Source organism: Pelecanus crispus, chromosome 1 (genome assembly GCF_030463565.1).
Source record: "Pelecanus crispus isolate bPelCri1 chromosome 1, bPelCri1.pri, whole genome shotgun sequence".
NCBI classification, from domain to species: Eukaryota; Metazoa; Chordata; class Aves; order Pelecaniformes; family Pelecanidae; genus Pelecanus; species Pelecanus crispus.
The window spans coordinates 79,206,438-79,231,706 of NC_134643.1; the positions used below are offsets into that span (position 1 = coordinate 79,206,438).

Consider the following 25,269-nt stretch of genomic DNA (forward strand, 5'->3'; position numbering starts at 1 on the left):
GCATCAGTTTTTGGAGGAAAAAAGATGCTTGTCCATCATGTGTGTTTCGGACTTGTTCTTTTAGCATTAGCACTCACACTGTATTGTAAATGGGGCTTTCAAGAAAGAAGCCCGAGTTGCCAGTTGAAGGAGGGAGAGACCTAGTAATTACAGGTGGATTTCCCAACGTTTAATTCTTCCTGCTCCCTCTGCCTGCTGATACGAAACTGGATTTGTCCAAAGTTCCGAACAGCATCTCCAACTATACCTTCCTTTTGTTTTTTACTTACTACATTTCTAGGCTGTGGCATGCAGTTCTGCATAGGTAAGAAGGTACTCTGGATCTTTGCTAATTTGAGGTATTGTTGTGGTTGTTATCTGCTTAGAAAATACGGTTAAGTTTGCCCTTTGATTAAGGATTTTGGGTTAAGTTCTCAGTTACTAAGAATTCATGGCAGCTAGAAATCTGTTTTCAACCCACTTTCCTTTATCCCATTTAGCTCATGCCGAACTATCTGTTCTTGTTAATGGCATTGAGCTAAACACCGGAGTCAGTCCCTTAACAGCGTTAAACCAGACCAGCTTAATTAGTGTGGCTGTCTACTGTCTCATTCGGGGATTTCATGGAGGACTGCAGAGTTCCTTTTGCTTTCCAGAAGAGTTAATGAATCTAACTGCTACCTGAAGGAAATGTCCAGGGAAAGTGGTTGTTGTTGGGAGCTTTCCCTCTTTAATCAATGATGGCAAAGGGAAGGAAGAGCAGCAGCACTGCTTAGTGGAGATAACTCTTGCCTTGTGAGTGGTTTTGGCCCTGGTGTGGCTAACTGAGTCTCTAAAGACAAATGAGTTAATCGCCTTCTGCCTAGGTTTCTCTTTCTACCAGGTAGGTAGAGTAGTGCTGATCTGCTTCATAAAATGCTCAAAGGACCATGAGTAAAAGGTGTGATGCAGCATGATGATTTTGTCTGTTGTTGGCTGTTTTATTATTGTATTCAAAGAAAAAGTGCACTGTGAATCGCCCCAAAGACGCAGACTAGCAAACAGCCATGCCATGCAGTACCATGGAAGAATGATTATATCTTTCTAATACTTTCTGGTACTTCAGCAGTTACAGAGCTGCGTGTTTCCTGCATTTGTGTTTCTGTTTATTTTAGTCTCCATCAGGGACCAAGCACATAGACAATTCAGTTCCGGATACGACTGTAGTTTCATTTTTAAGAGTAGTCAGTACCGCGCGGTGCAACTTCCCTCTTGCATAATTTGCATGCCTCGCGCTGCCCCGCATGGGAGGCTGCAGCTTCGGCACAGGACTCTCTGACCCCGTGGGTCAGCCCCCTCTCCCCATAAATTTCATTGTGCTTGCTGTGAGAAGATCTTGGAAGAGCTTCTGGAGAATTACTGAAGGAGAGAATAGTAAGTTTGGGATAAGGAACTCTTTTGGGTGCTTTTTAATTTTTTTTTTTTAACTGTAAGACTTTCTTGGATTGTTCTTGCTAAGATGACATCTCTGATGCTAACGAGCAAAAATGGCTCTTGAAAGGTCTGGTACTAAACGAGGAAGTAAAAGTAAGTTTTAAACTGGGCACACAATGCGTATTCTCTTTTTCCTATTTATTTTTTAATTCTGGTTTTCTGAAGGCAGAAATATTACTATTAACATTAACATTCCCACTTGGTTTTTATTCCTTCCTTTGTGTGATCTATTTAGACAACTGCTCGTAGGAAATGCGTTTGAGCTAATGCGGAGTAGGGCTTTTGTCTTTTCAAAGAGGAAATAAAACAGTTGAAACAGTTTGGTAACATCGGTAAGTGCCTTGTGTGTATTTTACAGCTAGTTTGTATGCCAGAGACCACTGGTAGCTCATTAATGCTTTAGATTGTGTCTCAGGGATATCTGGGAGCCAGACTGCGTGAAGACTCATGGAGGAAAAGTGAGCTGATCTGACCCAGCTAGAAAATTGGTTGTTTTATTGGTAGTTGTGGCACTGCAATGTTGTGCAATAGTCTAGCTCCTGGCCTAAGAAAAATTCACTTGTCGGCTGCCTCAGCAGGTGGCACAGGAGAAATAAAACACTTCTTGACTTTAAAACAGACAAGCCTGTACATCTATGATGTTCTCAGAGAATGAAGGACCAAATTATGCCATTTCATTTGAATAGTCAGTAATCAAACCTCAATTTTATTTAAAAAATGCCATCATGAAATGCCTCTATAATTGGTATTCAAGCAGTTGCCTCCTACAATGACCTCTCCTCCAAGTACTGATAAATAGCACATGCAGGAGGATGGAGGCAGGAAAAAACAGCATGTCATTTACAGCTCTGAATAGCGAATTTGAACGATGGGCTGCAGAGGCTGGCTGCAGAAAACGTGGAAGCTTGCATGCAAGAACCAAGTCTTCCACCCCTTGCTATTTCTCATTAAACAGCTAACCCCAAGAAGGTGTCCAAACCCAGTCATGTTCCATTTTATGTTGTTCCTGAGTATGTTGTTCTTTGAAAGGCTGCTATCTAGGACCAAGCCTTACAGAAATGCAGCTTGCCACATGAAGGACTGCTTGTGAATGCTAATTATTAGTAATAAGCAATGAGTATTAAATGCTAAGGAACTGCAGGTCTCAGGCTCTGAAATGCCTGTGGGAAATCCATGTCAATAAATGCGAGGTGAAACACGTGGAGGAAAAAACAATACCGGCTCTCCAGATAAATGATGGGCTCTGAGCAGAGCGTTGCTATTTAGGAATAAGATCTTGGGGATATAATAGATAGTTCCATTAAGGTGCCAGCTCAGCGCTCAGTGGTGATCAAAAAAGCAAACAGTGCTAGGCATTAGGAGAAGAGGAACGCAGAACAATGCAGCGAACACTGCGGTTCACCTCCCTAAATCTGTGCGGGTCTGGTTCCCAGAGCTCCAAAAAGGATGTGACAGCGCTGGAGAGAGTTCAGATAAGGGTGACCAGGATGATCAAAGTAGTAGCACAGTGACGTGAAGAATGTGAATCAGTTGGTCTCCGTTGCGCTGTGCGTAGTGGGGAGCTTCAGGTCAGAGCAAGCAAGAGGAGGTGGTGCTTCACGCAAGGTAAAGCCACGCTCTTCGGCTCCTCGCTGCTGAATGGTGGGAGAGATGTCATCAAGGGGTGAATGGGAAGTTCATGGGAAGTAAATGTGTTGACAGCTCCTAATTACCAGGACCCCAGTTTTAATTTAGGAAGGCTGAGCTGCAGGCTGTTGAAGTGTTTTAGGGAAGTATCTGTATATGCTTGCTCTGTTTATGTTTTTTTCCCCCCTAAGCTTCTGCTTTTTGGTGCTGTAAGGGACTGGATACTAGGTGAGCTAGTCTTACCCAGTATAGCAATTTTAACACTCTGACCGAGTAGGACACAGAGGACTGAGGCCTTAGAGGATATTAACTTACGCTGTTGCAAATTCTTAATTTCAGGCCTTTTCTTACAGGCTTCCAGATTTTAAAGAGTGGCTTCTGATGTCTGGATTCCTTGGCCAAACAGAGACCAAGCATGTGTCAGGCAGTACACATCACTTTGATATCTAAATAGTCAAAGGAAGTAAGAGGTACACAAGTTGAGATTGCAGCAAAGCTGAGTTAGTGTAAGCTGTGGTTTACACAGATGATTACAGAAGATTTATAAGCAGGACTTCCCAAGGCATAACAGCTGTCAGAAACCTAATTTAAAAGTAAGTTGTCCTTAGGTTGCTCTGTATTAATTAGCTTTTCTCTCAGTTAATTTCGTCTCGGCAGTCTTACCTCAGATAGTTCAGTTGTTCCTCCGGCACTAAAGGACTCAATTTTTCCTATCTTATTTTACCAAGCACCTTTTTAGAGACAGCATTCAGTTTTGCAGCCACCATAATGAGACTAATTCTCTCGTGACCGTTTCCCCTAGTGGCTTGCTGGGAATTTTGTACCTAATTTGTTTTACCAGACTGATGTGCAAAAGCATCCAATGGCTATTTTCTACCAATGTTCTTGGCTAGGCAAAATCCATGTTAAAATACATGTTCATAATGCGCTTTGACTGGAGCCTTTAATAAATATGTGAGAGAGAGCCTGCAGAGCGGCACCATGGTGTTTGGCATATAAAGCTATTGAAGAGAGAAATGTCACTTTAGAGGTCTTCTATGGGCAGTGTGCAACAGCACTTGCAGCAACTCTCTTGCTCTGTGGTGCTTGTAGGGCTGGGTCATCATAGCACCTCACTTCAGGCACCTGTGGTAGCAGCTGAGACTGTCTTTTTGGTAACAGAATGAAGGAGGTAACTGAAAAATGCAAGCCAGGGCAAGACCCTCGTTTAAATGCTCTGGATTGCTCTTTAAAGGTGCCTGTCCGTGTCCGCTGATTACAGAGGGAGCCTTAGAGACAGGGCTCCTAATGCAGACATCACAGGTAGACAGTAGGAGTCCTCTCCTGTGTGAACATGGGGCATCTCACTCTCTGTTAAAAAAGAACAAAAAGAGTTAGCCTCCTCTCTCCTAACAGTGGCCCTGCAGCACTGAACTTCAGAGAGAAGGGAGAGCATTTCCCATCAACAAGCAGGTAGCACTCCCAATTAGAGAGCAGAGCAGCAGTCCATCCCGCTGGGTACCCCTGGATCCAGCAGCAGCTGGGATTTGGTGATTCGGAGGAGTGTAAAAAGTCTTCCTGGTCATCATATCATTGTCTGTTCTGCTCTGGCTTTCATAAAGTTTTAGGACTGTTGGGAAGGATGAGATCTCTTACTTATGCTGGTAAAGACGCTGCTGTGACACAAACCATACGCTGCCATGATTGTCCAGGGCTCAGAGCCGTGATCCTTCTGTAGTTCCCTTCACCTCTGCAGACAACCCTCTATTTGTACAGTGGCAGTATATAACTCTGATTTCTTGCACTTAAATCAACATACATTTGGTTTAATAAAAAGCCGTCCTACTTCTTGCATCATGATACAGTTTGTAAAAGAGACTATTCAGATTCTACTATCTGTAATTTTTTACTGACTTTTAGTCTTTGCCAAGCTAAAGCATTCTCATTCTCTTAGTCTTGTGGACTTGACTGAAAAACCTTTACACGAACATTAAGACTGCAAAAGCAAGCACTTAAAACTGAACATTTCCTACCACGTAAGCTGCCTGTAGAGCCTGGCTCTATCTTTTGTGTTGTCTATGTAGGCAGCATGGCACAGCCTTACATACCCATGGTTAAAAAATCAGACTCATCTCCACTTGCACTGTGGTTTGAGTCACGGCTTCTAGAAGAGTGGGAGATACATTGCCAGCCTCTTATTCATAGATAGTGGCTGGTAGTAGAGATGAACTTCAGCTGCATGTTCATTGTCATTCTGTTTTCATTTGAGGACATCTGGGTTGGGAAGGAAAGTAATTCTCCAATCTCTGTTTAAAATAAAAAAAATATTTGAGAAGCCATGCAACTTAATCTAACATGAAGATGGGATTGTCTATCCAGAAACATGTCATTGTTTCCCCACAGCTATACCAGCTGGTCTAATAAAGGAAACTGCTTGTATTTATAATCTTGTCCTACTGGATAACTACTGTATTCTTGATTTAATACTTCTTAAGTATTGGTCATTTTTATAGCAGGTATCCATTGATACCTAGGAACTGAAAGTTTTTTCATTTCAGTTGAAACAGGATTTTACTAATCTAATGCAGATGAAACAGAATTAGATGGAATTAAGGCAAGTTTTAGTACTTCAGGGCTTTTTTCCTACATTTTGATGATTAACAGAAAAAAGGAAAGTTCTTTTTAACTTTTTTCTTTACACACATTTAAATACATTTTCAGATGTTTTTTAAAAAGCAATCCACCAGTCATGAAATAGTAACTGAAAAAAACCCTTCAGTTTGTTTATTTTCTTCTTAGCACTAATTTTGATCTTTACATGCCTTTACTCATGTTCCTTTTCCACCCATGTTTTTTACCAGTTTACCGGGAGTGAAAAAAGACAATGGATCCAGACTTCTTAAATGTGTTTACACAGCCTGCTACACTTAATCAGTTCCTAGCTGAGAATGTCATTAGTCCAGGTACGTACTTTATGAACCAGGACTGAAAAAGGTGCAAGGAATGACCTGAAGAACTAAGCAGAAAATCATGTATTTTTCAGCAGTGGTCCCATGGTTTTATCAGCAGTAAGTAAGCTCTGTCTGTGGAATTTGGCTGCTGACCCTCTTAGAGGCAGATCATGAAGAAGCAACACAAATTCTAGCTGATTCTTTAACTGAAATTTAAATTTCACACATGAGGATCTGACCAAGTTTGTTTTCCTCTTTCCGGAATTGTCTTTCTAGATCTTATTGATTTGAATTACATTGAAACATAATTTCCAACAGCAGTCTTAATAGTCTGATATACCATTTTCTCTGGTATATCAGGAATCAGTTAAAATAAAAAATGACAGTGTTTCTACATATGGCAATTAGTGATATTGGGTAATATTAATCTGATAGCAGATTTTACAGCAAACTTGCATTAGTCATATCTGATAATTGTAATGGATCTTGTTTGCTTCCTTTCATAGGTGAGAAGAAGAAACTCATAAAACCGACCTCAAGCAACAATCCCAAACTGGAAGAATTAAAACTGGTACCATTTCTTTTACAACCTCAAGTTGTTTTAACCTGTTGTTAAAGCTCAGCCCTGTAAATTACCCAGCTCTTTGGCCCCAGTCCCCCACTCTCTATGGATGGGCATGAGCTCTGCTTTTGGCACTTCTGCTCCACACAAGTAAACCAGAGCTTTCGCTTAAGCACAGTGCCAGAGTGGCTGGGGTTGTACAGGACCAAGCTTTAAATGCCTGCTTCACCCAAGAGTGGTCACTACTGCGTGTAAAGTGGAGTGCAGATTTAAAAACTTGAGTTTTTTCTTGCATGATACCTCTCCTAGCTTGGGACATGGGGATGAGTCACATCAAAAGAAGTAGCAACTGCGTACTTCTGTAATAGCAAAGACAATCCATCTGGAACAGTGGACCATGACTGGAAGCAAACCCACATCAGCATTTGCTGTGGCTAAAGAGAGATGTTCAGATACATGCAGGTTTGCTGTCCTGATCCCATGATAGCAAGTTTTAGGATTGCTGATTTGCAACAGTCTTCTGCCTTGTCTTCTACCTCCTGTCTGCCAGTTGCCAGTGGCAGCTGGCTCGGCTGCAGTGCAGCCTGCTGAGGTTAGCATAAAGCAGAGGGAGAAGGGATGGAGGGTATGCAAGTCACCACTGGAAGTCAGGAGAAAAGCTTTCAAGTTGTTGCATGGTACATTGTCAGCTTGACGTAACTGTGAAGAATGAATCCTATTTCACGGGAAAGTACTTTATTTCCAAGTAATTTTGAAAATCTTCCCTGTGCATTCAATCACCGTGTTTCTCTAATGGCACAGCTCAGGGGAAGGCTAGCATACTGAAATTCCCTGAAAGAAAAGTGGCGTGTCGCTTGTGAGACCAGCACTTCTTGTGTTACAGAGATACTAAAATTGTTATAAATATTCTGAAAACCAGCTTAGGCTACCTGCTGATGTGCGTATTATATGGTATTCATAAATCCATAAATATGTGCGTTTCCACAGTATGTTTTCTTAAACCTTCGTGCACATTTGATCAAAAAGATTTAATTTTTGTGTCAGGCTTTCATAATGTTTTTATACAAAAGACAAAATCTGAAAGGTGGTGCTGCAAAATGCAATTATGTTGTCTACAGAGACACTGAATTTGTTCTTTCCAGACAGCCAAAAATGAAGAGCTTTCCTCAGTTTATGAAGATTTCTGTGAGCTTCAGTGCTAATACATTTCCTGTCAGAGACTCCTGAAACAATGTTCTTCACTGTCTAATTTCTTTTCTTTGGATGATGAGGAGGTGGAAATTGGGTCCCGAGGGAGGCAGTCCTCTGGGTGCCCATCGGTGCCTTGATCACAAGAATTCATGGCTCCTCTAGAGAAGAGACTGGGGGGCAGAGGGGGGCAGGGAGGTACCTTCAAGGGAAGAATAAGGGAAGCAAAGAAACTCGCTTGGGAGAAAGACTCTGTTCCACTGCTTTTTCATTTTGAGATGGCTTTGGAGAGCTAGGGAATGTGAAACGGCACACTGTAGTTACTATAAATATCGAACTGCATGTAAAATAGAAGATGGTTACATTTGGAAGCCAGGAGCAAAGTTCTTTAAGTACTCCTTTTCTCCTTTCCCTATTTATTCATTTTTAGCCGCAATGCTCTGCTCTGCGGCTGAGTGGGGCCCCCACAACTGCACTGAAAGCAGAGTTGCGTGCGGTGCAGGCTGCGGAGGGGGCTGTTTAGAGCCAAGATAGCAAACAGTGGATCTCATAGGTCTGTACTCAGCAGTACTTTCTGCTTCTCTGACCTCCATCTGGTTGTACCATTACGTTTGAGGTACTACTCTATCCCTCGCACATCTAAAGCATCGTCAGGTCTTAACCTGCACAGCTTTCTGCTCTAGAAAATTATTCGTAATTCTTAGCTGAGGAAGTAAGTATACTACAAACAGTTTGACAGCTTCTCAGTTCAGGCAAGTGCCAGAGCCAGGCATTTTTGTTTCTTGTGCGGTTTCAAGCATCTCAGAGAATGCTTCTTTTTTTTTTTTTTTCAAACTGCTTTTCACATTTTTGTTAATGCTGGCTAACATACAGGGATCTGCTATGAATTTTCTCCTCTGTCTAGAGCGAGTGAGAAGGATATTATCCACACAGCAAACTCCAAACACTCACTTGGAGCAATAATAGCAGTATGAGCAATACCCATCCCTCTTTTGAGAGATTCTCATTAACAGCCAGCTGGGGCTACTGCTCTTCAGTTCTGCTTCAGCAGGTCATCTTCCCTTTTTATTAGCATATGTGGATAAAACACATGCTTGGGGAAATGCTGCAGAGCTCCTTTGGTCTCCTCTGTAGGAGCTCAGTGCTCAAGGAAGGGGCTGCAGGGCCCAAGGGATGTAACTGGGAACGTGGTTCCTTTCCAGCTGTAGCCAGCCCTTCGCTTCCTGGCCAGTGTCCCCTTGCAAAGGCAGGAAGGATATTGGAAAGGGCAATGGAAGGACTGCCACGTAAGAAAGCGAAATAAACAAAACACTTTCCTCCCCCCCAAAAAATGGCATTTGGGGACAGATTAGTATAACATTGCAGAAAGAAAAAGAAAACAAAAATAGGAGAGGAAAGGGAGGAGTGCTAGTAACATGGATGACTGCAAGAAACAGCCAACAGAATGAGTAAAGCCTCTTTTGAAAACTTTTGTCTGACAGTTGAATTTGTGTGTGAATTCTCTGATGTCTAATGAAGGCAAGGATTGGGAAGTGTACTCTGCAGCCTTTTGCCTGATGGAAGTGGGAATAGCATCTGTCTTTCCACCTGTATAACTATTTCTACAAAATTCATAGGAATATGACTTGTGAGACGTCTGTCTCACTTGAAAATTTGCCCCAAATAAACCCTGTATTATTAGGGAGAACTAACTGATACTTAACCTGCCTTTAAAAAAACAACCAAAAAGCACAAAGGAAGTGGAGGTTGAAAGCAAACCAAGATGTGAGGTAAGGGACTAAAGAGAAAGGTGAAACACAATACAGAACTGAGTGCTGTACTGTCTAAACAACAAGAATACAATTGCCAGTTGCTTTGTTTTCCTCTGCAGTTGTTGATTGACTGGATTAACACAACCCTGAAAGAGGAACACATAGTAGTTAAAAGTCTGGAAGAAGATCTGTATGATGGGCTGGTACTTCATCATCTTTTGGGTAAGCTGCTGCTTTGAGTTTAGCTCGCAAACACATCATGGAGGAACCTCCAGATCAAAGAATAAACCTCACAAATCGCAATAGCAGTGATCTGCTGGAGTCTTGCTTCTTGCTAATGGAGAAGGGCACTGTGAACCATCTGTGATAATTGCAGTTCTGAACAAATGCCTGTTGATCCGCTATTGTTTTTATATAATTGTTTTTCTTCTAAGAAAGTCTTCCCAGCTGCTAGTTAACATAATAAAAGGTTAACTTTGAAGTGTGAAATTATAGTGCCTCTGAAGGGAAGGAGGATTTCATAAGCCACGAGTACAAAGGTGACTTGTGATGCTACCAGAAACATTGGATGGAATCAGCACTATGACTTACATGTTTTCCTGCTTTAAAAAAAAAAAAAAAAAAAAAGAAGTTGTTCCATGTCTAAAGCACTGGGCTGGAACTGGAACTCTTGAAAATCTGAGAGGCTCTCTACGCTATGAGGTGCTTGTATAAAGATGTGATCTCTTGGAACAGCCTGTTGGTCCTTTTCTATTTCTCCATCTCTCCTGTCCCTGCTTCATTTTTCTTTCCCCTTTCACTCTCTTTGGGGGATGTCTTTCAAATCGTATCTTCTTTTCACCAAGGCTGAGGACAGCAGCATGAATAGGATTGGCTTATTTTCATAGTTTACTTGCCTGACTAATGAGCTGGGATTTCTTCTATGTATGTGAGTTGAACTCACCTTTGTGCATTGTCTACAGGAAAGATTCACTCGTTGGATTCCTGTAGCTTCCAGTAGGAAAAGGGGGAATGTAGAGTGCTAGGGTTGGGGGATGATGCTGCAAGGAATGACTTGAGTCCTCTCCCTTTTGCAGAGCTTCACTGATTTTGCTGAGGCTTTCAGAGAGCACAGGAGTTTAACAAGGCATACAGCTGTGGGATGTGGGTCTGTGGAAGCTATTAAGTGGTATCGAACATTTAAAACAAGACTGTGTGTGCTTTGCTGTTATTTTACATTCCTGATTTATTTTTATTTTTTTCCTATGGTGGTGTTAAAATATATCCTTCTCCTTCATATGGACTCTCTGTCAAAGAAAACCTAGGATCTCTCAAGCTGGATGTTGACAAGATCGCATTAACAGAAAAAAAACAGCAACAGAAACTCTCTGTGATTCTGGAAGCTGTGGCTAAGTGTTTGCAACTGGAAGAAAGTCAGCTGAAATGGAGTGTGGAATGTAGGTGCAGAAGTGAAACTGGACAAAATTATCCATCACGGGGCTTCCTCTGCTATAAGGCTGCTATGAGGCAAAGGGGTGCCAGAACAGTAATTAAATAACCTGTTTTCAATTACTAGTTGAATCACAAGTGAGACAGGAATATCTGACCCTGACTAGGTCATGCAAGCTGCATCCTCTAAATGTGTGGCTTATGGACCACTTAACAGCCCTCAACATCTGTGTGTACGTCTCACAAAAAGGACTTTTAACGTGTGGTATTGCTGAATTGTGATATTATATAAACCCCAATCTGATGTCCTACCTGTGTTATGGCCCTCCATGGCTTTGGGATTCTCTGCACAGGGAAAATTTAGGATATTAGAGTGAGATTTACTTGTTTTGCACACTAAATATTATTTTCTTTCTTTACATGAAATAGCTATCTTCACAAAGGACTTACTGAGCACACTGCATCTTCTGGTTGCAATGGCAAAGCACTTCCAACCCAACCTGGCCATGCCTCCAAATGTTCGAGTGGAAACAATCACTGTTGAGGTAATTACAGTTTTAATATTTCTTACAGTAGATTCTAGAGACCTTTCACAAGACTTAATTTGGTTAGAATTAGGGAGAAATGTGCGTGCAGCTGTGAAAGAGATACTTGTATTTTTTGTGAACCTTGCCTTTTAATTTCTGAGTTTGCTGGACTAGACTGTCATTTTGGGCTCAGTTCAGATGCTGTATCTTTAAAAGGGTAGAAAGACTATGCTGTTTTTTCTCCTTGATTAAAAAAGGGAAGGGTCCAAACTGAAAACAGCTGTTGATCTCTGTAAAGAAGAAAAAGAAGAAATTCTGCTGTTACTATCTCTAAGTGTTTTAAAATAGAAGCCTGCACTCATAAATCATGACACTAGTTTAATGCTGAGGATTTGTTTCTTTAGGGGAAGGGAGTTTTTGCTCCCCCTCCACTGGGGTGACATTTTGTTTTTTTCTCTACAAGCTGAGATCTACGTGCTTTCTTCCCCTATTTTGTTTCTTAAACTCAACGCTGGGACTTTAGGAGAACATCAGATATCCAACAATTTAGGATATAATCACAAAAATTAGCACCACTGTGTTACAGTTTTAACAGAGGGGTTGCAATTCAGTGGTGTTGGGAGCCCAGCACATGGTCTGGATGGCATGACCTAGCGCTCTTCCCTCTTTGAAGGATCATAACTGGAACTGAAATGAAGCATGCCCTTGAGATATGTATGTCACTTTAGGAGGTTTGGAAGTGTCCTGGAGGGACAGCTGCTTCTGGGCCTTGGTTCTACAAAGGTAGCCATTGTGGGCCTGTGCTGGTTTTGGCTGGGATAGAGTTAATTTTCTTCATAGTAGCTAGTATGGGGCCATGTTTTGGATTTGTGCTGGAAACAGTGTTGAGAATAGAGGGATGTTTTAGTTACTGCTGAGCAGTGCTTACACAGAGTCAAGGCCTTTTCTGCTTCTCACCCCACCCCACCAGTGAGCAGGCTGGGGGTGCACAAGAAGCTGGGAGGGGACACGGCCGGGACAGCTGACCCCAATTGACCAAAGGGGTATTCCGCACCATATGATGTCATGCTCAGCATATAAAGCTGGGGGAAGAAGAAGGAAGGGGGGGACATTCAGAGTGATGGCGTTTGTCTTCCCAAGTAACCGTTCCGCGTGATGGAGCCCTGCTTTCCTGGAGATGGCTGAACACCTGCCTGCCCGTGGGAAGTAGTGAATTAGTTCCTTGTTTTGCTTTGCTTGTGTGCGTGACTTTTGCTTTACCTATTAAACTGTCTTTATCTCAACCCACAAGTTTTCTCACTGTTACCCTTCCGATTCTCTCCCCCATCCCACCGGGAGGGGGATGAGTGAGTGGCTGTGTGGGGCTTAGTTGCTGGCTGGGGTTCAACCACGACAGGCCCGTCCCAGCCGAGCACGTCAGCAGAGGAGTGGTCCCTCTGGTATCTAATGGGAGTCCAAACTGCACATTGCTGCCCACAGCCAGATGCTCCTGTCGTGCGGGTCTCATCAGTGATAACCCAGACTCCGCGTAAAGCAGCCCTCCGTCTAGTGCCTTATGGGGCTGTGAGTGCCTCGGCTGTGTAGAAATTGGGAGGGATTATCTGTGAAACCGCAGCTTTGGAAAGGGCTGTTAGCCCTCAGAGAGGGAGGAGCGGCAATGGAGATAATGGGGTCGTGGTAGTGAGCTGATTCCCCGTAGGAGAAATTAATGCCCCTGACGGGAACGGCAGTCATTAGGTCTAAAGTGAGGAAAGCCCGTGCAGGCACAGGCTCAGAAGAGGGGCCGAGAGCAGGAAGGGGAAACATTGAGGAAGCCCAAAGGAGACCAGAGAAGGCCTGGCCTTTCTGCGACACATGCCTGCAGGAAGGCCCTGCCTTTGCCCGGTGGGGCTGGGTGTGCTCCTCTTCAGCAAAGAGTTGGCTCAAAGGAGTTGACTTGGTGTGCAAACAGAGGGTGTTTTTCACTGTGTAAAAGGGGAGAGCGGCAAACACCAAAGACTTGTCTGTGGTAAGAGGTGTTTGCCAGGTGCCTGAATAAAGCAGCAGGCATGCCCATCCCCTCCTCTCTCTTCAGACTGTCACTTGGGTTGAAGCACTGGTTTTTTGATGCTATGTGCAGTACTAAGATCTATATGGAGGAAAAAATGGTACAAGGGCATAAGCAAAAATCCCAAGTGGCTTCAGAAATAGTTAAGAATTGCCAACTTAAATCTAAGCAATGTACCAAACCTAAGTCCTCTGCAGGGAGGATTCATCAATGGGTGGCAGGCCATGCCGTGAGGTTATTATAAGGTAGAGGCGACCACCTCCAGTGCTGTAAAACTGAAGAGTCCTTAATGCAGTGAGGTGCGCAAGGAAATCGCTGCCTGCTGAAAGCAGCTTGATGCATTCATCAAGTCTCGAGGCGAACATGCCAGCCTCTGAACTTCACCAGCTGAAGGACCACATGCTTCTCCGTTAGCTTCCTCTGATGGGGAAGTAGGTAGTTTCTAGTTGAAGAGTGAAGAGAGCAGAAGGAAGCAGCAACCTCTCAAAGGGCCTGTACTAATTGCACTGGAATTCTCCAATAAATGACCTCTGGTAATCATTTAAGGCAGCAAACACTTCATGAAAGCCTCATTAATGCTTTCAGATTTTTTTTTTTTTGTGTAACAAACCCAAAAATGTTTATTGTCTTTTTAACAGAGCACCTCCAGAGGATTAAAGACAACAAGTGGGGTGGAATATATCACAGAAAACAAGTAAGAGGGGATATATCTGGTTTTTGCACTGTCGATCAGAAAGGAAGTATTGTGTGTGTTTTCCCCTTTAGAAAAAATAGCTAGGATCATGCTGATGATAAAAAGCGTAAACCCAGTCATGCCTATGCATGTGAACTGTTTCTCTGATTTCTTTCCCTTTTTTTTTTCCTTTTTTCCCCCCTTCTCCAGATTGGGTATTATGGTATAATACCCTTCTCCTTTATTCTTTATATAAACATTTCTAAAATAATGTGTATGACTATTTCTGAGGCTTAGTGTTTGTCATTGCCATGGAATATAATAACAAATATAATAATAAAAATCAAGTACTGTAAATTTACCTGTCCCAGACTAAACTGGAAATTTTGTAAAGCCATAGTGGTTTAAATCTAATATTAATTTATTGCTCTTGTGTCATTACATAAAGAGAAAGGAGGCAATTCTTCAGTTTGAGCTTGCTGTATTTGTGAGGTGCTGTCATTATTAAAGGAGTTAAGTAGTAGAATACCATTTATAAACGGAGAAAATATGGACATCATCCCAAGCACTAGAAACGGATTTTCCTACTATCATCTTTTATATGCTAGAACATCTTGAAATTCTAATATCATGAGCAGCTTATTGGAAGAGGATATTATGGATTGTGCTTATAAAATAAATGTTCATCGGTCTGTGGGCCAGTTAAAATCTCACATACTTCCAAGACTCTATACAGATATACAGCGTACTTAAAAATGTCTGTTGGAAAGTTACCCTGACATGAAGTTAATGGTGCATTGTACTTTATCTCCTGCTTTACAAGATGGCTGATGGCCCAGATAAGCTTTGCTTATGAATAAGATTAGTTCTGCTGAATGCTTTTTCTAATTCTTTTTTTTTTATTGCACTTTCAGAGAGAATATAGAAGCTCAGTCAAGTAAGTACTGGCATTGCCAAGTTCAGTGTTTCACTATTATGTGCTGTTATACACCACATTCTGGTCCATTTTTACCTCATGATAACATCAGTATGCTCCCACTAGAGTTAATGGAGATTCATGGATTTCCGCTAGTGTTTTTCTCCAAATGTCTTCTGTTAGTGTGTGTTCATATCTACACAATATAGTTTGGAAATTGGGTGGTCAGGGATGGCCGTGGACTACAGGCAACAAATGGGAGGTGAGACAAGAAATGATACAGTGGGTTGATAACCCAAGAGAGAAGACCTGGCTGGGGGACAAAGTATGTCTTGGATTTACGCATTGACCTCATTCGCTGTTGGAACTATTTATGAGCATAATGGCTTGAGAATTGGGCTTCTTGTTGTTTCAGTGTGGTTTCCTTTCTGCAGTTTGCAAACGAGATTTTGAAATCTACTGGTGCTCGATTATGGACGGCAGCTCAGTAAAACTAATGTCCCCTGCAATTTCACCCTTAGGGCTTTTGAGGGCTGTGAAACACTTGAGGTGAAAAACGTCCATGTGTGCAGAGCCTGCAGAAAGAAGGTCTAGGTACTGCTCCGGCTTCAGTGTGAGCTGCTCTTCCTTGCTGCGAAGCAGCACATTGCATCCCCAGTGAATCAAGGCATCCGTTTTAATTCTGTGCTGTGCCCTTTATGTTAGCGTTTTCATCCTTTGCAGAGGTGCAAACTATATCATTTAATACATATTTATCACTTATTCCACTGAGTGGCCTCTAGCGTGGGCTGAAATTGTGAAAAAAGCCCTATAATTAGGTGTTTCTTCCAGTGGGCTGATTCTGCTGGAAAGAGAAATCTGCCATTCACTCTTCAAAATGCTGCCTCTGTCTATTTTTAACACATCTTTCTTAACAAAGAAAGAAATCCCAAAGCGTGGCTCCAGAAGAGGGCTCTCTAGTTTGCGAGACGGTTGCAGGTTTCAGACTGTTGCTCAGTGATTTGTTTGATGGATTCACCTGTTCCCTGCCATTGCTCCTGCAGCAACCCCCTAACAGGGAGAATGGAGAAACCTGAGGAAACCCTTTCGTAGCAGACGCTTCTCTGTCACTGGCATTTGGGAGGAATCTTCCTTAAGCAAAGCTGCCTTTGCTTTCTTGCACGGTAGAAACTGGTTCTCCATGTAGTTATGCTGCCAGAGTGCCCTTGATTTTTAAGGGTGTTTCAAATGCTTTGTTCATGCTTGAACCAGAGCAGTCTCGTGGTCGGCTTACTGTGAGGAGATGTATCCTGCTGTCACTGAACCTGGGCAGAAAATGGAGGTGAGGGTGGGTGTTCACAGGGACTTTGATGAATCTCATTTCCTTGGAAGTCTTTAAACTCGTGCTAGTTCTCAGGCTGCTGGCACCAGCTTGGTGCCTGCCTTTAAACTGAGTGGCAGCACTGGTCATTTTTGAGGTCTGTGAATTTTTGGAGGAAGGGCAGTGTCTCCAAACCCAATATCTAGTTTGTGGTTTTTTGAAGGAAGGGGGCCATTTTTCTGCAAATTTGATGTAGCTGACGTTTCTGTTGGGGTAGAGCAGTAAAATGTATAACTCTTCTTCTCTGCTTAAAATATTTTATCCCAGAGGTTCAGGGTTAAAAAAAGGTAACTGAAAAGAGGTAAACTGTAGAGATGTGAAACTTAGCCATTGCTCAGAGTGGTGGCAGCACAAATCTTGAGAACCTCTGCAGGTGAAAATTACAGAGCTGAATGAAGTAAATTGTTTTCTCTGATGTAATCAGGCTGAAGCAAAGCCTGTCGCCCTGTCCGCTGATAAATACAAAAGCAGTATTTTTCCCTGTCTCCCTACGACTCTTTTCCTCCTTGGCTTATAAGTTGTGAACACCTTTCTCCTTCTGGAACCACTTTAAGCCTCTGATCTGACAGTTATTCCAAATAATACCAATTAATGTTGTTTTGATACAGAAGATGATGCCTTTGATGAATTATTTAGCCGTGCTCCAGATAAACTGGATGCTGTAAAAAAGGTAATTTACTTTTTTAATAGACATCAAAATTAGTAAGGTAAAACATAATTCATGACTTCACTGAAAAAAGTTATCTTTTCTTCCACCCTCTCCTCCCCTTCTCTTTTCTTTAGGTATTTTTGCAATTTGTCAACCAGCACGTTGGAAAATTAGGATTAAATGTGAAAGACATCGAATCTCAGGTAGCCTGCTCTAAGCTGCATGTTAACCATGTTTTGTCAGCCATTTGAGTGTTTCCTCTCATCATTAGGATTCCTCCTTTTTGTTGTAGTAATTTGAAACTTGGCAACATAACAATTATTTCTAGCTTCAGGTTAAGATACCAGGCTTCAGTCTCTGGCGTTTCTGAAGCTAATAAGTAATGAAAAAATATAGCTCGGTATTGAATGCTGCCCTTGTAATGCTACAGGGAGTAATTTCAGAGTCTGCCCAACTCCTATGGATGCTCTTTCTGTCAGGATGGAAATAAAGGTGTTCTCACAATTAAACTGAAAGCCAAGTTGATTGCCAGTGCTTAGTGATTTTTAACGCTGGATTTGCTTCATGGTAGGAAGGCCTGCTTTTCATTACATTTCAAAGTCCCATCCTCTGAACACTGAGCTTCTTTAGAGTCCACGAAATGGCAAGAGAAGCGCTTGTTAGGCACCTCGGGAGCACCTCCCTGGGCACGGGTGAAGGGAGGCACAGCTGCACCTCCGCTGTCCTCCTCCGCTGCCATTGCCTCCAGGGAGGGCAGACGGTGGCTCGTGCAGAGCCGGAGAGCTGCAGCATCCTCCCCGCACCTCTCCGGGGAGCGAGCGAGCGATGGCAAACGAGCTCAGGGGACGTCCCTCGTGGCTTTTTCCTTGCTTCTGCAGACGCACACACGATAACTGCAGGAGAAATCGGCCCACAGTTCTTGCTTTGCTGCAGGCATTCCAAACCTCGGTGCAGTGGCGGTCCCTGCTATTTATGCTGCGCTGATGAAAAGCGGAGCCGTGCTCTGGTGCTCTTTTGGGTTTTCCTGGTGGGCAACTGTGAGAAAAGAAGTTTTGTTGTAAATCTCAGGCACTAGGCACAATTTTCTTTTATTTGTAGTTACACATTTGTTGCTTGTGGTCATCTGAAGTCTCTTCACATCTGGAATAGTTTGATTTAACAGCTGTCCTTTTACAAGGTTGTGTTTTTACTAATATGAACTTGGGAGCCTTACGTAACTGAATACGAAGTTCACTGTAGAAGGGGTTGAGGGAGCTGAGTCATTATGCTGTCTGCTTGCCAGAGTATCATTTAAATTCCTTGATTGCTAGAATGGCATTTATCGGAGTAATTTACTAAAAGCCAACATAATAAATAATATTCTGGTCATTCTTCATCCAGTTTGCAGATGGAGTTATCTTACTTCTGTTAATTGGACAACTGGAGGGTTACTTTCTGAATTTAAGGGATTTCTTCCTGACTCCAGCCAGCACCACGGAGATGGTAGGTTGTTATTTAATTACTTAGAGCTTGAGGCTTCAAACATCTTGTATATTTAATGCCTCCATATGTCAGTGAAGAGCTCTGCCTCTTGCTTTAACTGCTGTTGCTGCTGCATGTGAAGTCACATGCATGCACAGTGTTTGCAGGATGGTGGTTTGGGACAGTACAAATGCATGCACTTGGTGCTGTAAAAATACATTGGAACAGGTCAGTGTCGTCTTCAAAATTAATTATTATCTTGTAGGAGGCAAACTGTTGTTACTTGCATTTGTTAGACAGATACATACTTCTGAAGCCTTCCAGTGAAATGCAGAGGCTCTGTATGGCGGGGAATTGATATGCTATCTTCTGCAACTCTGTCCTGCAAACAATATTTTTAAGTGGATGACACCTCTTGCATAGCAGAACTGGATCCCTATAGGTTTCCTTACGCTGTCCTGAAAATATACCTTAATCAAGACCTGACCAGAACATTTTGAAGGCCGCCTCTGTGCTTAGGAAGCTCTTGAGAATTTATGTCTTTTCCTCCCCCAAGGCAGGGAGCTGTAACCGACCCCAGCCAGACTTGCTTGACTCCTTTTTCAACCTCTACCAGGCAGATTTCATCAGTGTTTTAAAAGAAAAAGGTAGCATCAGCCAGAATGTAGTGCATGCTGGGCTGCCAGTGTAAACGCCACCTCCACAGATCTAAGATGTTGTATTTTCAAATTGTCTGCAGTGTGGGAGAGATTTTTCATTTGGGTCACTGAATAGGTCTGAAAATCTTGAAACCGTAGCTGTTTTTCTTGGGTTATATTCAGTTAGACCTCTGAAGGTGAAATGTGTCAGATCCTTTTTGCTCGAGAGCTGCCTGAGGAGGGAATCTCTCCTCTGGTATGGTTTGCATTCCAACTTCCCCGCACAGACGAGGCTTTTGTCTGATTCCTGACCTCACCAGAGTTAATCTCCCTGGGCACTATTTATTTGTAATGAAAATCTCAGAGGTCCCATATTAATTAATAAGTACTCTTGTGGAGCTTTTCATCAGCACATTTAAAAGCACAATTGTCAGAGACCTAGGTTCAAATTTTGTCAAAAGTTCATTGCTATCAGTTGATGACTGTTAAAAGTATTAGGAAAATTCAGATTTTTATTAATCTAAGATGATTCTGAACTGGAAAATATATTTTGAAGGGTTGAATCAAACAAAATCAAAGCATTTCCTTGCAGTTGTTTTTCTTCCCTTTCTCCTCCTCCACTCAGTTTTCAAAATTGTTTGCTCTGGTCCATTGACTTGGAAATAAATTTTTAACATTCCCAGTAACTTTATTCAGAAGACGTCAATAAGTATTTTGTTTTATTTAAAATCTCATAGGTAGCCTTTTTCTTTTTGGATCAACCCTATTCAAGCCTCACAGATCTCTTTCAAGAAATGCTACATTTCAGGTACAGATCAGAGCTCCAATTTTCTAGTTCTTACCCTGCACATGCTGGTCACTAGCCTCAGAGAAGAATATAATGGGGTTGTGTACTGGTTCAGTACAATTTTCTACATCCTAGTAATTTCGTTTTAGCAAAGTTACTTCCAACTACTGGACTTATTGTCGAACAGTTTGCCAAAGTGGTATTTACCATTTGTTTCTCCTCTGGTGTTCATTACAAGATGAAAAGCAGGATGACAATATAACTAAAAATATTGAGCAACTGTAGTTCAACTGTCATTTGTACATAAAATACGTCTTTCAATTCCCCTGCGCTTTCTAACTCCCTGTCATTTTAGACATTAATTGGTACAGTAAAGTATGAAAATGTAACCTTTGCTGAGATTTAAAACATGTCATTTGTGTTATAAAAGTGGTGACAACCACACGCACCATTATGATTGATGCGGTGCATTGACTTTCATTCAAGCTGAAAGCTTGAGGTTTGAAGCTGGTATGTACACCTCGTGAATCACAAGGAGGGGAAAGCAGTGATAAGTGAGGAGGAAATAGAGACAAAATATAAGAGGCAGGGAGGGCAGCAGCCCGTGTTAGAGGGACAGGAGGGGTGAGGAAAGTGGGAGCAGAAATTTGGGAGGTGACCTGCCTGCAGGTGCAAGAAGACAACACTGCACATGGGTAGGTTTGTTGCAGGTTTTTTTTGGTGTTTATTACCAAAAAATGAGGTTTACAGGTAACTGTAATGAAAGTTCACCTCTGGGTGCTCGTGTGTATTCTGAGACAAAGAATATAATCACAAAATAGGCTGGAATTAGGGGTGAATTTTATGTGGTCAGGAGATAAAGAAGATGGAGGAGTGCCCTTGTCCTTGTCAAAACTGTGTGAACTCGGTCCTTTTGCCAAAACAGGCACAGAGATTAAATACCCCAAATGTCCTGACCTCTGTCCAGTTGTAAATCTGAGAGAATTGTCCAGCTCTTTTAAGTCTGGAAGTGCAGCTGGATGAAATTACTTATTTTGCTAGGTTGCCTTTCTTTGCCAATTATCAGTATTTCTGTCTGAAGATTTATTTTGAAATCTGCATGTTATTGTTCCTTGCAAATCTCATATTCATTACAGAGAGGGAAATGTGCCCCTTTTACCTACGCTGGTTCATTAAGAAAACATTTGATTTATTCATTCTGATCACAAAATTATGTAGATCTGTATGAGCTTAAGCTCTCCTCACTGCTGACTATCAGAGGAGGAAAACAAACCCGAATCCAAACTGTCAGTCTCAGTTACTTGTAAATCAGAGAACCAGGTAAAACATAAATGTATTGCTTCACTTCAGAGCACGCAGTTTTTGCTTGGCTTATGCGTGGGGGACCCCTGTGCTTATTGTCAGCACGGCAGCATCTGTGATCTGCCTCCTGAAGGATAAATTGCTCAGTAGCCTAAGGAATGTGTGAAGACACAATTTGAAGTTTGTTCAGGTCTTGTTACCTCATTAGAGGAAGGGAGCTTGCTAATTACCAGTCAAGTAAACAACTGCCCTTAAGCTATAAGAGGCTAGTAATGGGATGTTATACTACTTTAAAAAAATCATTCATGACTACTGCACATGCATGTGATGCTGTGTCCTGGTTTTGGCTAGGATAGAGTCAATTTTCTTCCTAGTAGCTGGCGTAGTGCTGTGTTTTTGATTTAGTAGGAGAAGAATGCTGATAACACACTGATGTTTTAGTTGTTGCTAAGTAGTGCTTACACCAGTCAAGGACTTTTCAGCTTCCCCTGCTCTGCCAGGTGCACAAAAAAACTGGGAGGGGGCACAGCCAGGACAGCTGACCCAAACTGACCAAAGGGATGGTCCATACCATATGACGTCATGCTCAGTATATGAACGGGGGCGAGTTGGCTGGGGGGCAGCGATTGCTGCTCGGGAACTGTGTGGGCATTGGTCAGCAGGTGGTGAGCAATTGCATTGTGCATCACTTGTTTTCTATATTCCTTTATCGATGCTGCTGTTATTATTATAATTATTATTATATTTTCTCTTCCTCTGCTGTCATATTAAACTGCCTTTATCTCAAGTCGTGTGTTTTACTTCTTTTTTCCTGATTCTCTCCCCCATCCCACCGGGGCGGGGAGGGTGAGCGAGGAGCTGTGTGGTGCTTAGTTGCCGACTGGGGTTAAACCATGACATGCTGCTTTTATGTGGGGAAGGGAGAGAAAAACAAGTGAGGAAAAATCAGAAAAAAATCCCCAGCATTCATTCATAGGCGTGCTTCATTTCTCATGAGTAATATTAAGGATATCATCACTACTGTTATTGTGTGTAGACATCTTTATATGTTAAAGTGTAAACTTCTAGCTCACAAATGCAGCTGATCAGAAGATTTCCAATCTTTGTAATTTTGAGTGAAACATAGAGAACTTTTTCCTTATGTATTTTTTGTTTGTTCCAAATGTGGTAAGTGTATGGGAATTGTTAAAAGAATAGAAATAAATTCCATGCATCTGTTAGATCCAGTCATGAATCTAGCCTGTTTTCCGTGTGGAAACATCCATTAACACAAGACTTTCACATGTAGGGTCTATTTTTAAATAAATGGATCCTTCTGCCCACCTCATGGGATACATTTTGTTGGAGATGGATTTTATATCCGATTTTATATGATAATTGGTAGAAATTCTGAAGAGCACTCCATCAAAACTAAGGAGATGAATATCAGTACATATTTATGAATCAGTATCTTACTTCAGCTACTAGGGAAACGCTTTTTAAAACCTCCTGGCCACTACACCATTGAGTGGAAAATATTTTCTGTTTTATTGATCTCTCTCTCTCTCTCCCCCCCCCCCCAACAGCTTCACAACGTTAACCTTGCATTGGACTTGCTGACAGATGGAGGTCTTCTGAATTTTTCTGTGAACTCTGAAGGTGAGTCGTGGCATGCAAACTTGTCTGGACTAGAATTGCTAATATCCTGGCTTAACAAAAGTTAGGGTAGTTGAAGGAAGTAGGTTCTGCAGTGTGACACTGACGCGTTTCATTATGTGGCTGCCCCATAGCTCCTCATTCAGAATGAACAATAATAAAGCTGAGAATTGTTTTGAACAATCTTTGTTTCTATACTAAAAATGTTGGATTCTTATAAGTTTAGTAACTTTACACTAAACTTAAACTGTTTAATAAGTCAGTATTTGTTAAAGATGTAAACAAGAGGCAGCTCCTAGGGAAATTACAGCAGCTGAGCTAGAGAGAAAGCTATTTTCCTATCTCATAAAAAGTTTTAGTGTGTTAAAAATGAGCTTGTTTCATGTGGGAGGACACCTTGCAGAATATGTTCTGAAAATCAGAAACACTGACTGCTCTATTCAAACCCAGAAGAGCTGGTGGGTCAGTCTCCTGAAAGTGAAATTCATAGGTTTTAAGTTGCTATTCTGTGTAGTTCAGACCTGGGAGCTCAATCTTGATCTCCAACATCCAAGTGAATGCTTTCATTGCTGAGTTAGTGTACATGCATGTCTCTCTCTCTTGCCCCACCATCAAAAAAAAAAAAGTTTCCTTTGGATGAGTCCAATTTTCCAATTACAAAAATGCTCCACAGAAGAATTTTTGACCAGCTCCTGGTGGGATGAGGGATGTGGCTACATTAATGGATGGTGCTGTGACCGCTGAGCCTGATCTCTTGCAGGGCACACAACCTCAGCCCATCATTCCTTCATCAAACTCAAGAGCTTGTTGTTGAATAAGGAAATCAAATCTTTATTAAAAATAGAAAACATTATCTCTTCCCCTGTTAGTTATTCATAAGCAAGTGGGCACGTGTGTTTAGTGCGTAATCCATGGCACCATGGAAAGGGAAGGATAGAATTTAGGACTTTCTTTGGTTTTTATTTTGTTTTCTTTTTCTACTAATGCTTTGGTGATGTTGCAGTTTGCATGATGGGCATGCAAGAACTGTGGGCTTTTTGCCATATTGCGTAGAGCTAGGAGTTTGGAAAGCTGTTTATGTTAACTTCGAAAAGAGTAATCTGCGTGGGCTCAGGTCTCCATGCTGAGATCCACGTTTTGTATAAAAGGAGTTAAACCCATGCTTTCTTTCCTTCCTTCTGGCTATTCTGCATGCCCTCAAATACAGAGTTGATCAGTATAAGAAATATTGGTGCCAACATCTGCAGGGCCCTTAGCTTCACTGGGAAAATCCTCAGCTAGTGATTGAATTTAATATGATTTAGGGGTACTTATTATAGCTACACTGTTTAGACTGTTCAAGGATCTCATTTACTAGTGTTTCAGTGTTAGTCTTTCTCCCAGTGATTTACAGCACTGTAAGAAGAGCAGTAAACCCTCTAAATCAGTTAGCCTCTTCCATTGCGATTATTAAATACAAGAGCAGTTTGTTTAGCCAAGAACACAGAAGCTCAAAAGTAAATGAGAAAAAGAAAAGAGCCAACAGCAGCAAAACATGATGGAAACGTTACAACCAAAGAATGAAGTGTCAGGTAATTCCCAACACGATTCCTGCCGTAGAAGAATCATAAAAAACTAAAGCTGTAAAGTCCTATTAAATTATCTACTCTGTTCTCTGCTAGTGAAGAATTATCTCTTACTATGCATTATTTATCCTGTCTTCCAGCAAGATAGTGCAGTGAAGGTCCCTTTTCCTTAAGTTAATTTAATAAATAAGTAATTTGCTAGCTCTGTAGTTCCTGTGTTGCTTCTTGTTACAATTAGATTGTCTAAGTTCATGTTATAATTGGGGATAGGTGGAAGATTGTCTTTGGCAGTTGCAGTCTCTTTCTCTTCCAGGGATTACTAATACTTCCCATCTGCTTTTGTTGTTTCTTGTATATCTACAGATATTGTGAATGGAGATATGAAGACTACAATGCGGGTTCTGTATTGCTTGTATTCCAAATACAAGACCAAAGAAACATGAAGAGCAAGGCCAAGAGCTTGGTTTTTGGGTGGTTTTCTTTTCCTTCTTTTTTTTTTCCTAGCATGTCATGGTCTGATTCTTGGGTTCCCAGCTCCGTTTGCCACTGTTTATATGCATGCACTTGTGTTTGACACTTGCTATGTTAACATTGTATATGCAAGTATGTATTCATGCAAGCTTTCACATATATTGTCTGAATAACTGTAAGTATGTGTGTGTCCAGGGCCAGTGTACTGTGTAATTCTGTGGCTGTAGCTCTTGCACCAGCCCTGTCTTTTTGTTCTCTCTGAGGCCCCCTAATGCTGCAAAGAAGTGCAATGTGTGTTTGT

The 25,269-nt window shown here is 41.8% G+C and overlaps 1 protein-coding gene across 1 annotated transcript; it reads left to right on the forward strand.

Moving 5' to 3' along the window:
- Positions 1-1,233: 1,233 nt before the first annotated feature.
- On the forward strand, positions 1,234-25,058 carry PARVG (parvin gamma). The gene is made up of 13 exons (XM_009488410.2): positions 1,234-1,392; positions 5,919-6,020; positions 6,515-6,579; positions 9,629-9,731; positions 10,805-10,945; positions 11,367-11,482; positions 14,150-14,205; positions 15,099-15,121; positions 17,069-17,130; positions 17,244-17,312; positions 18,490-18,591; positions 22,863-22,935; positions 24,861-25,058. The coding sequence occupies exons 2-13, from the start codon at positions 5,942-5,944 to the stop codon at positions 24,938-24,940; spliced, it is 969 nt and encodes a 322-aa protein (XP_009486685.1). The 5' UTR covers positions 1,234-1,392; positions 5,919-5,941; the 3' UTR covers positions 24,941-25,058.
- Positions 25,059-25,269: the final 211 nt, after the last annotated feature.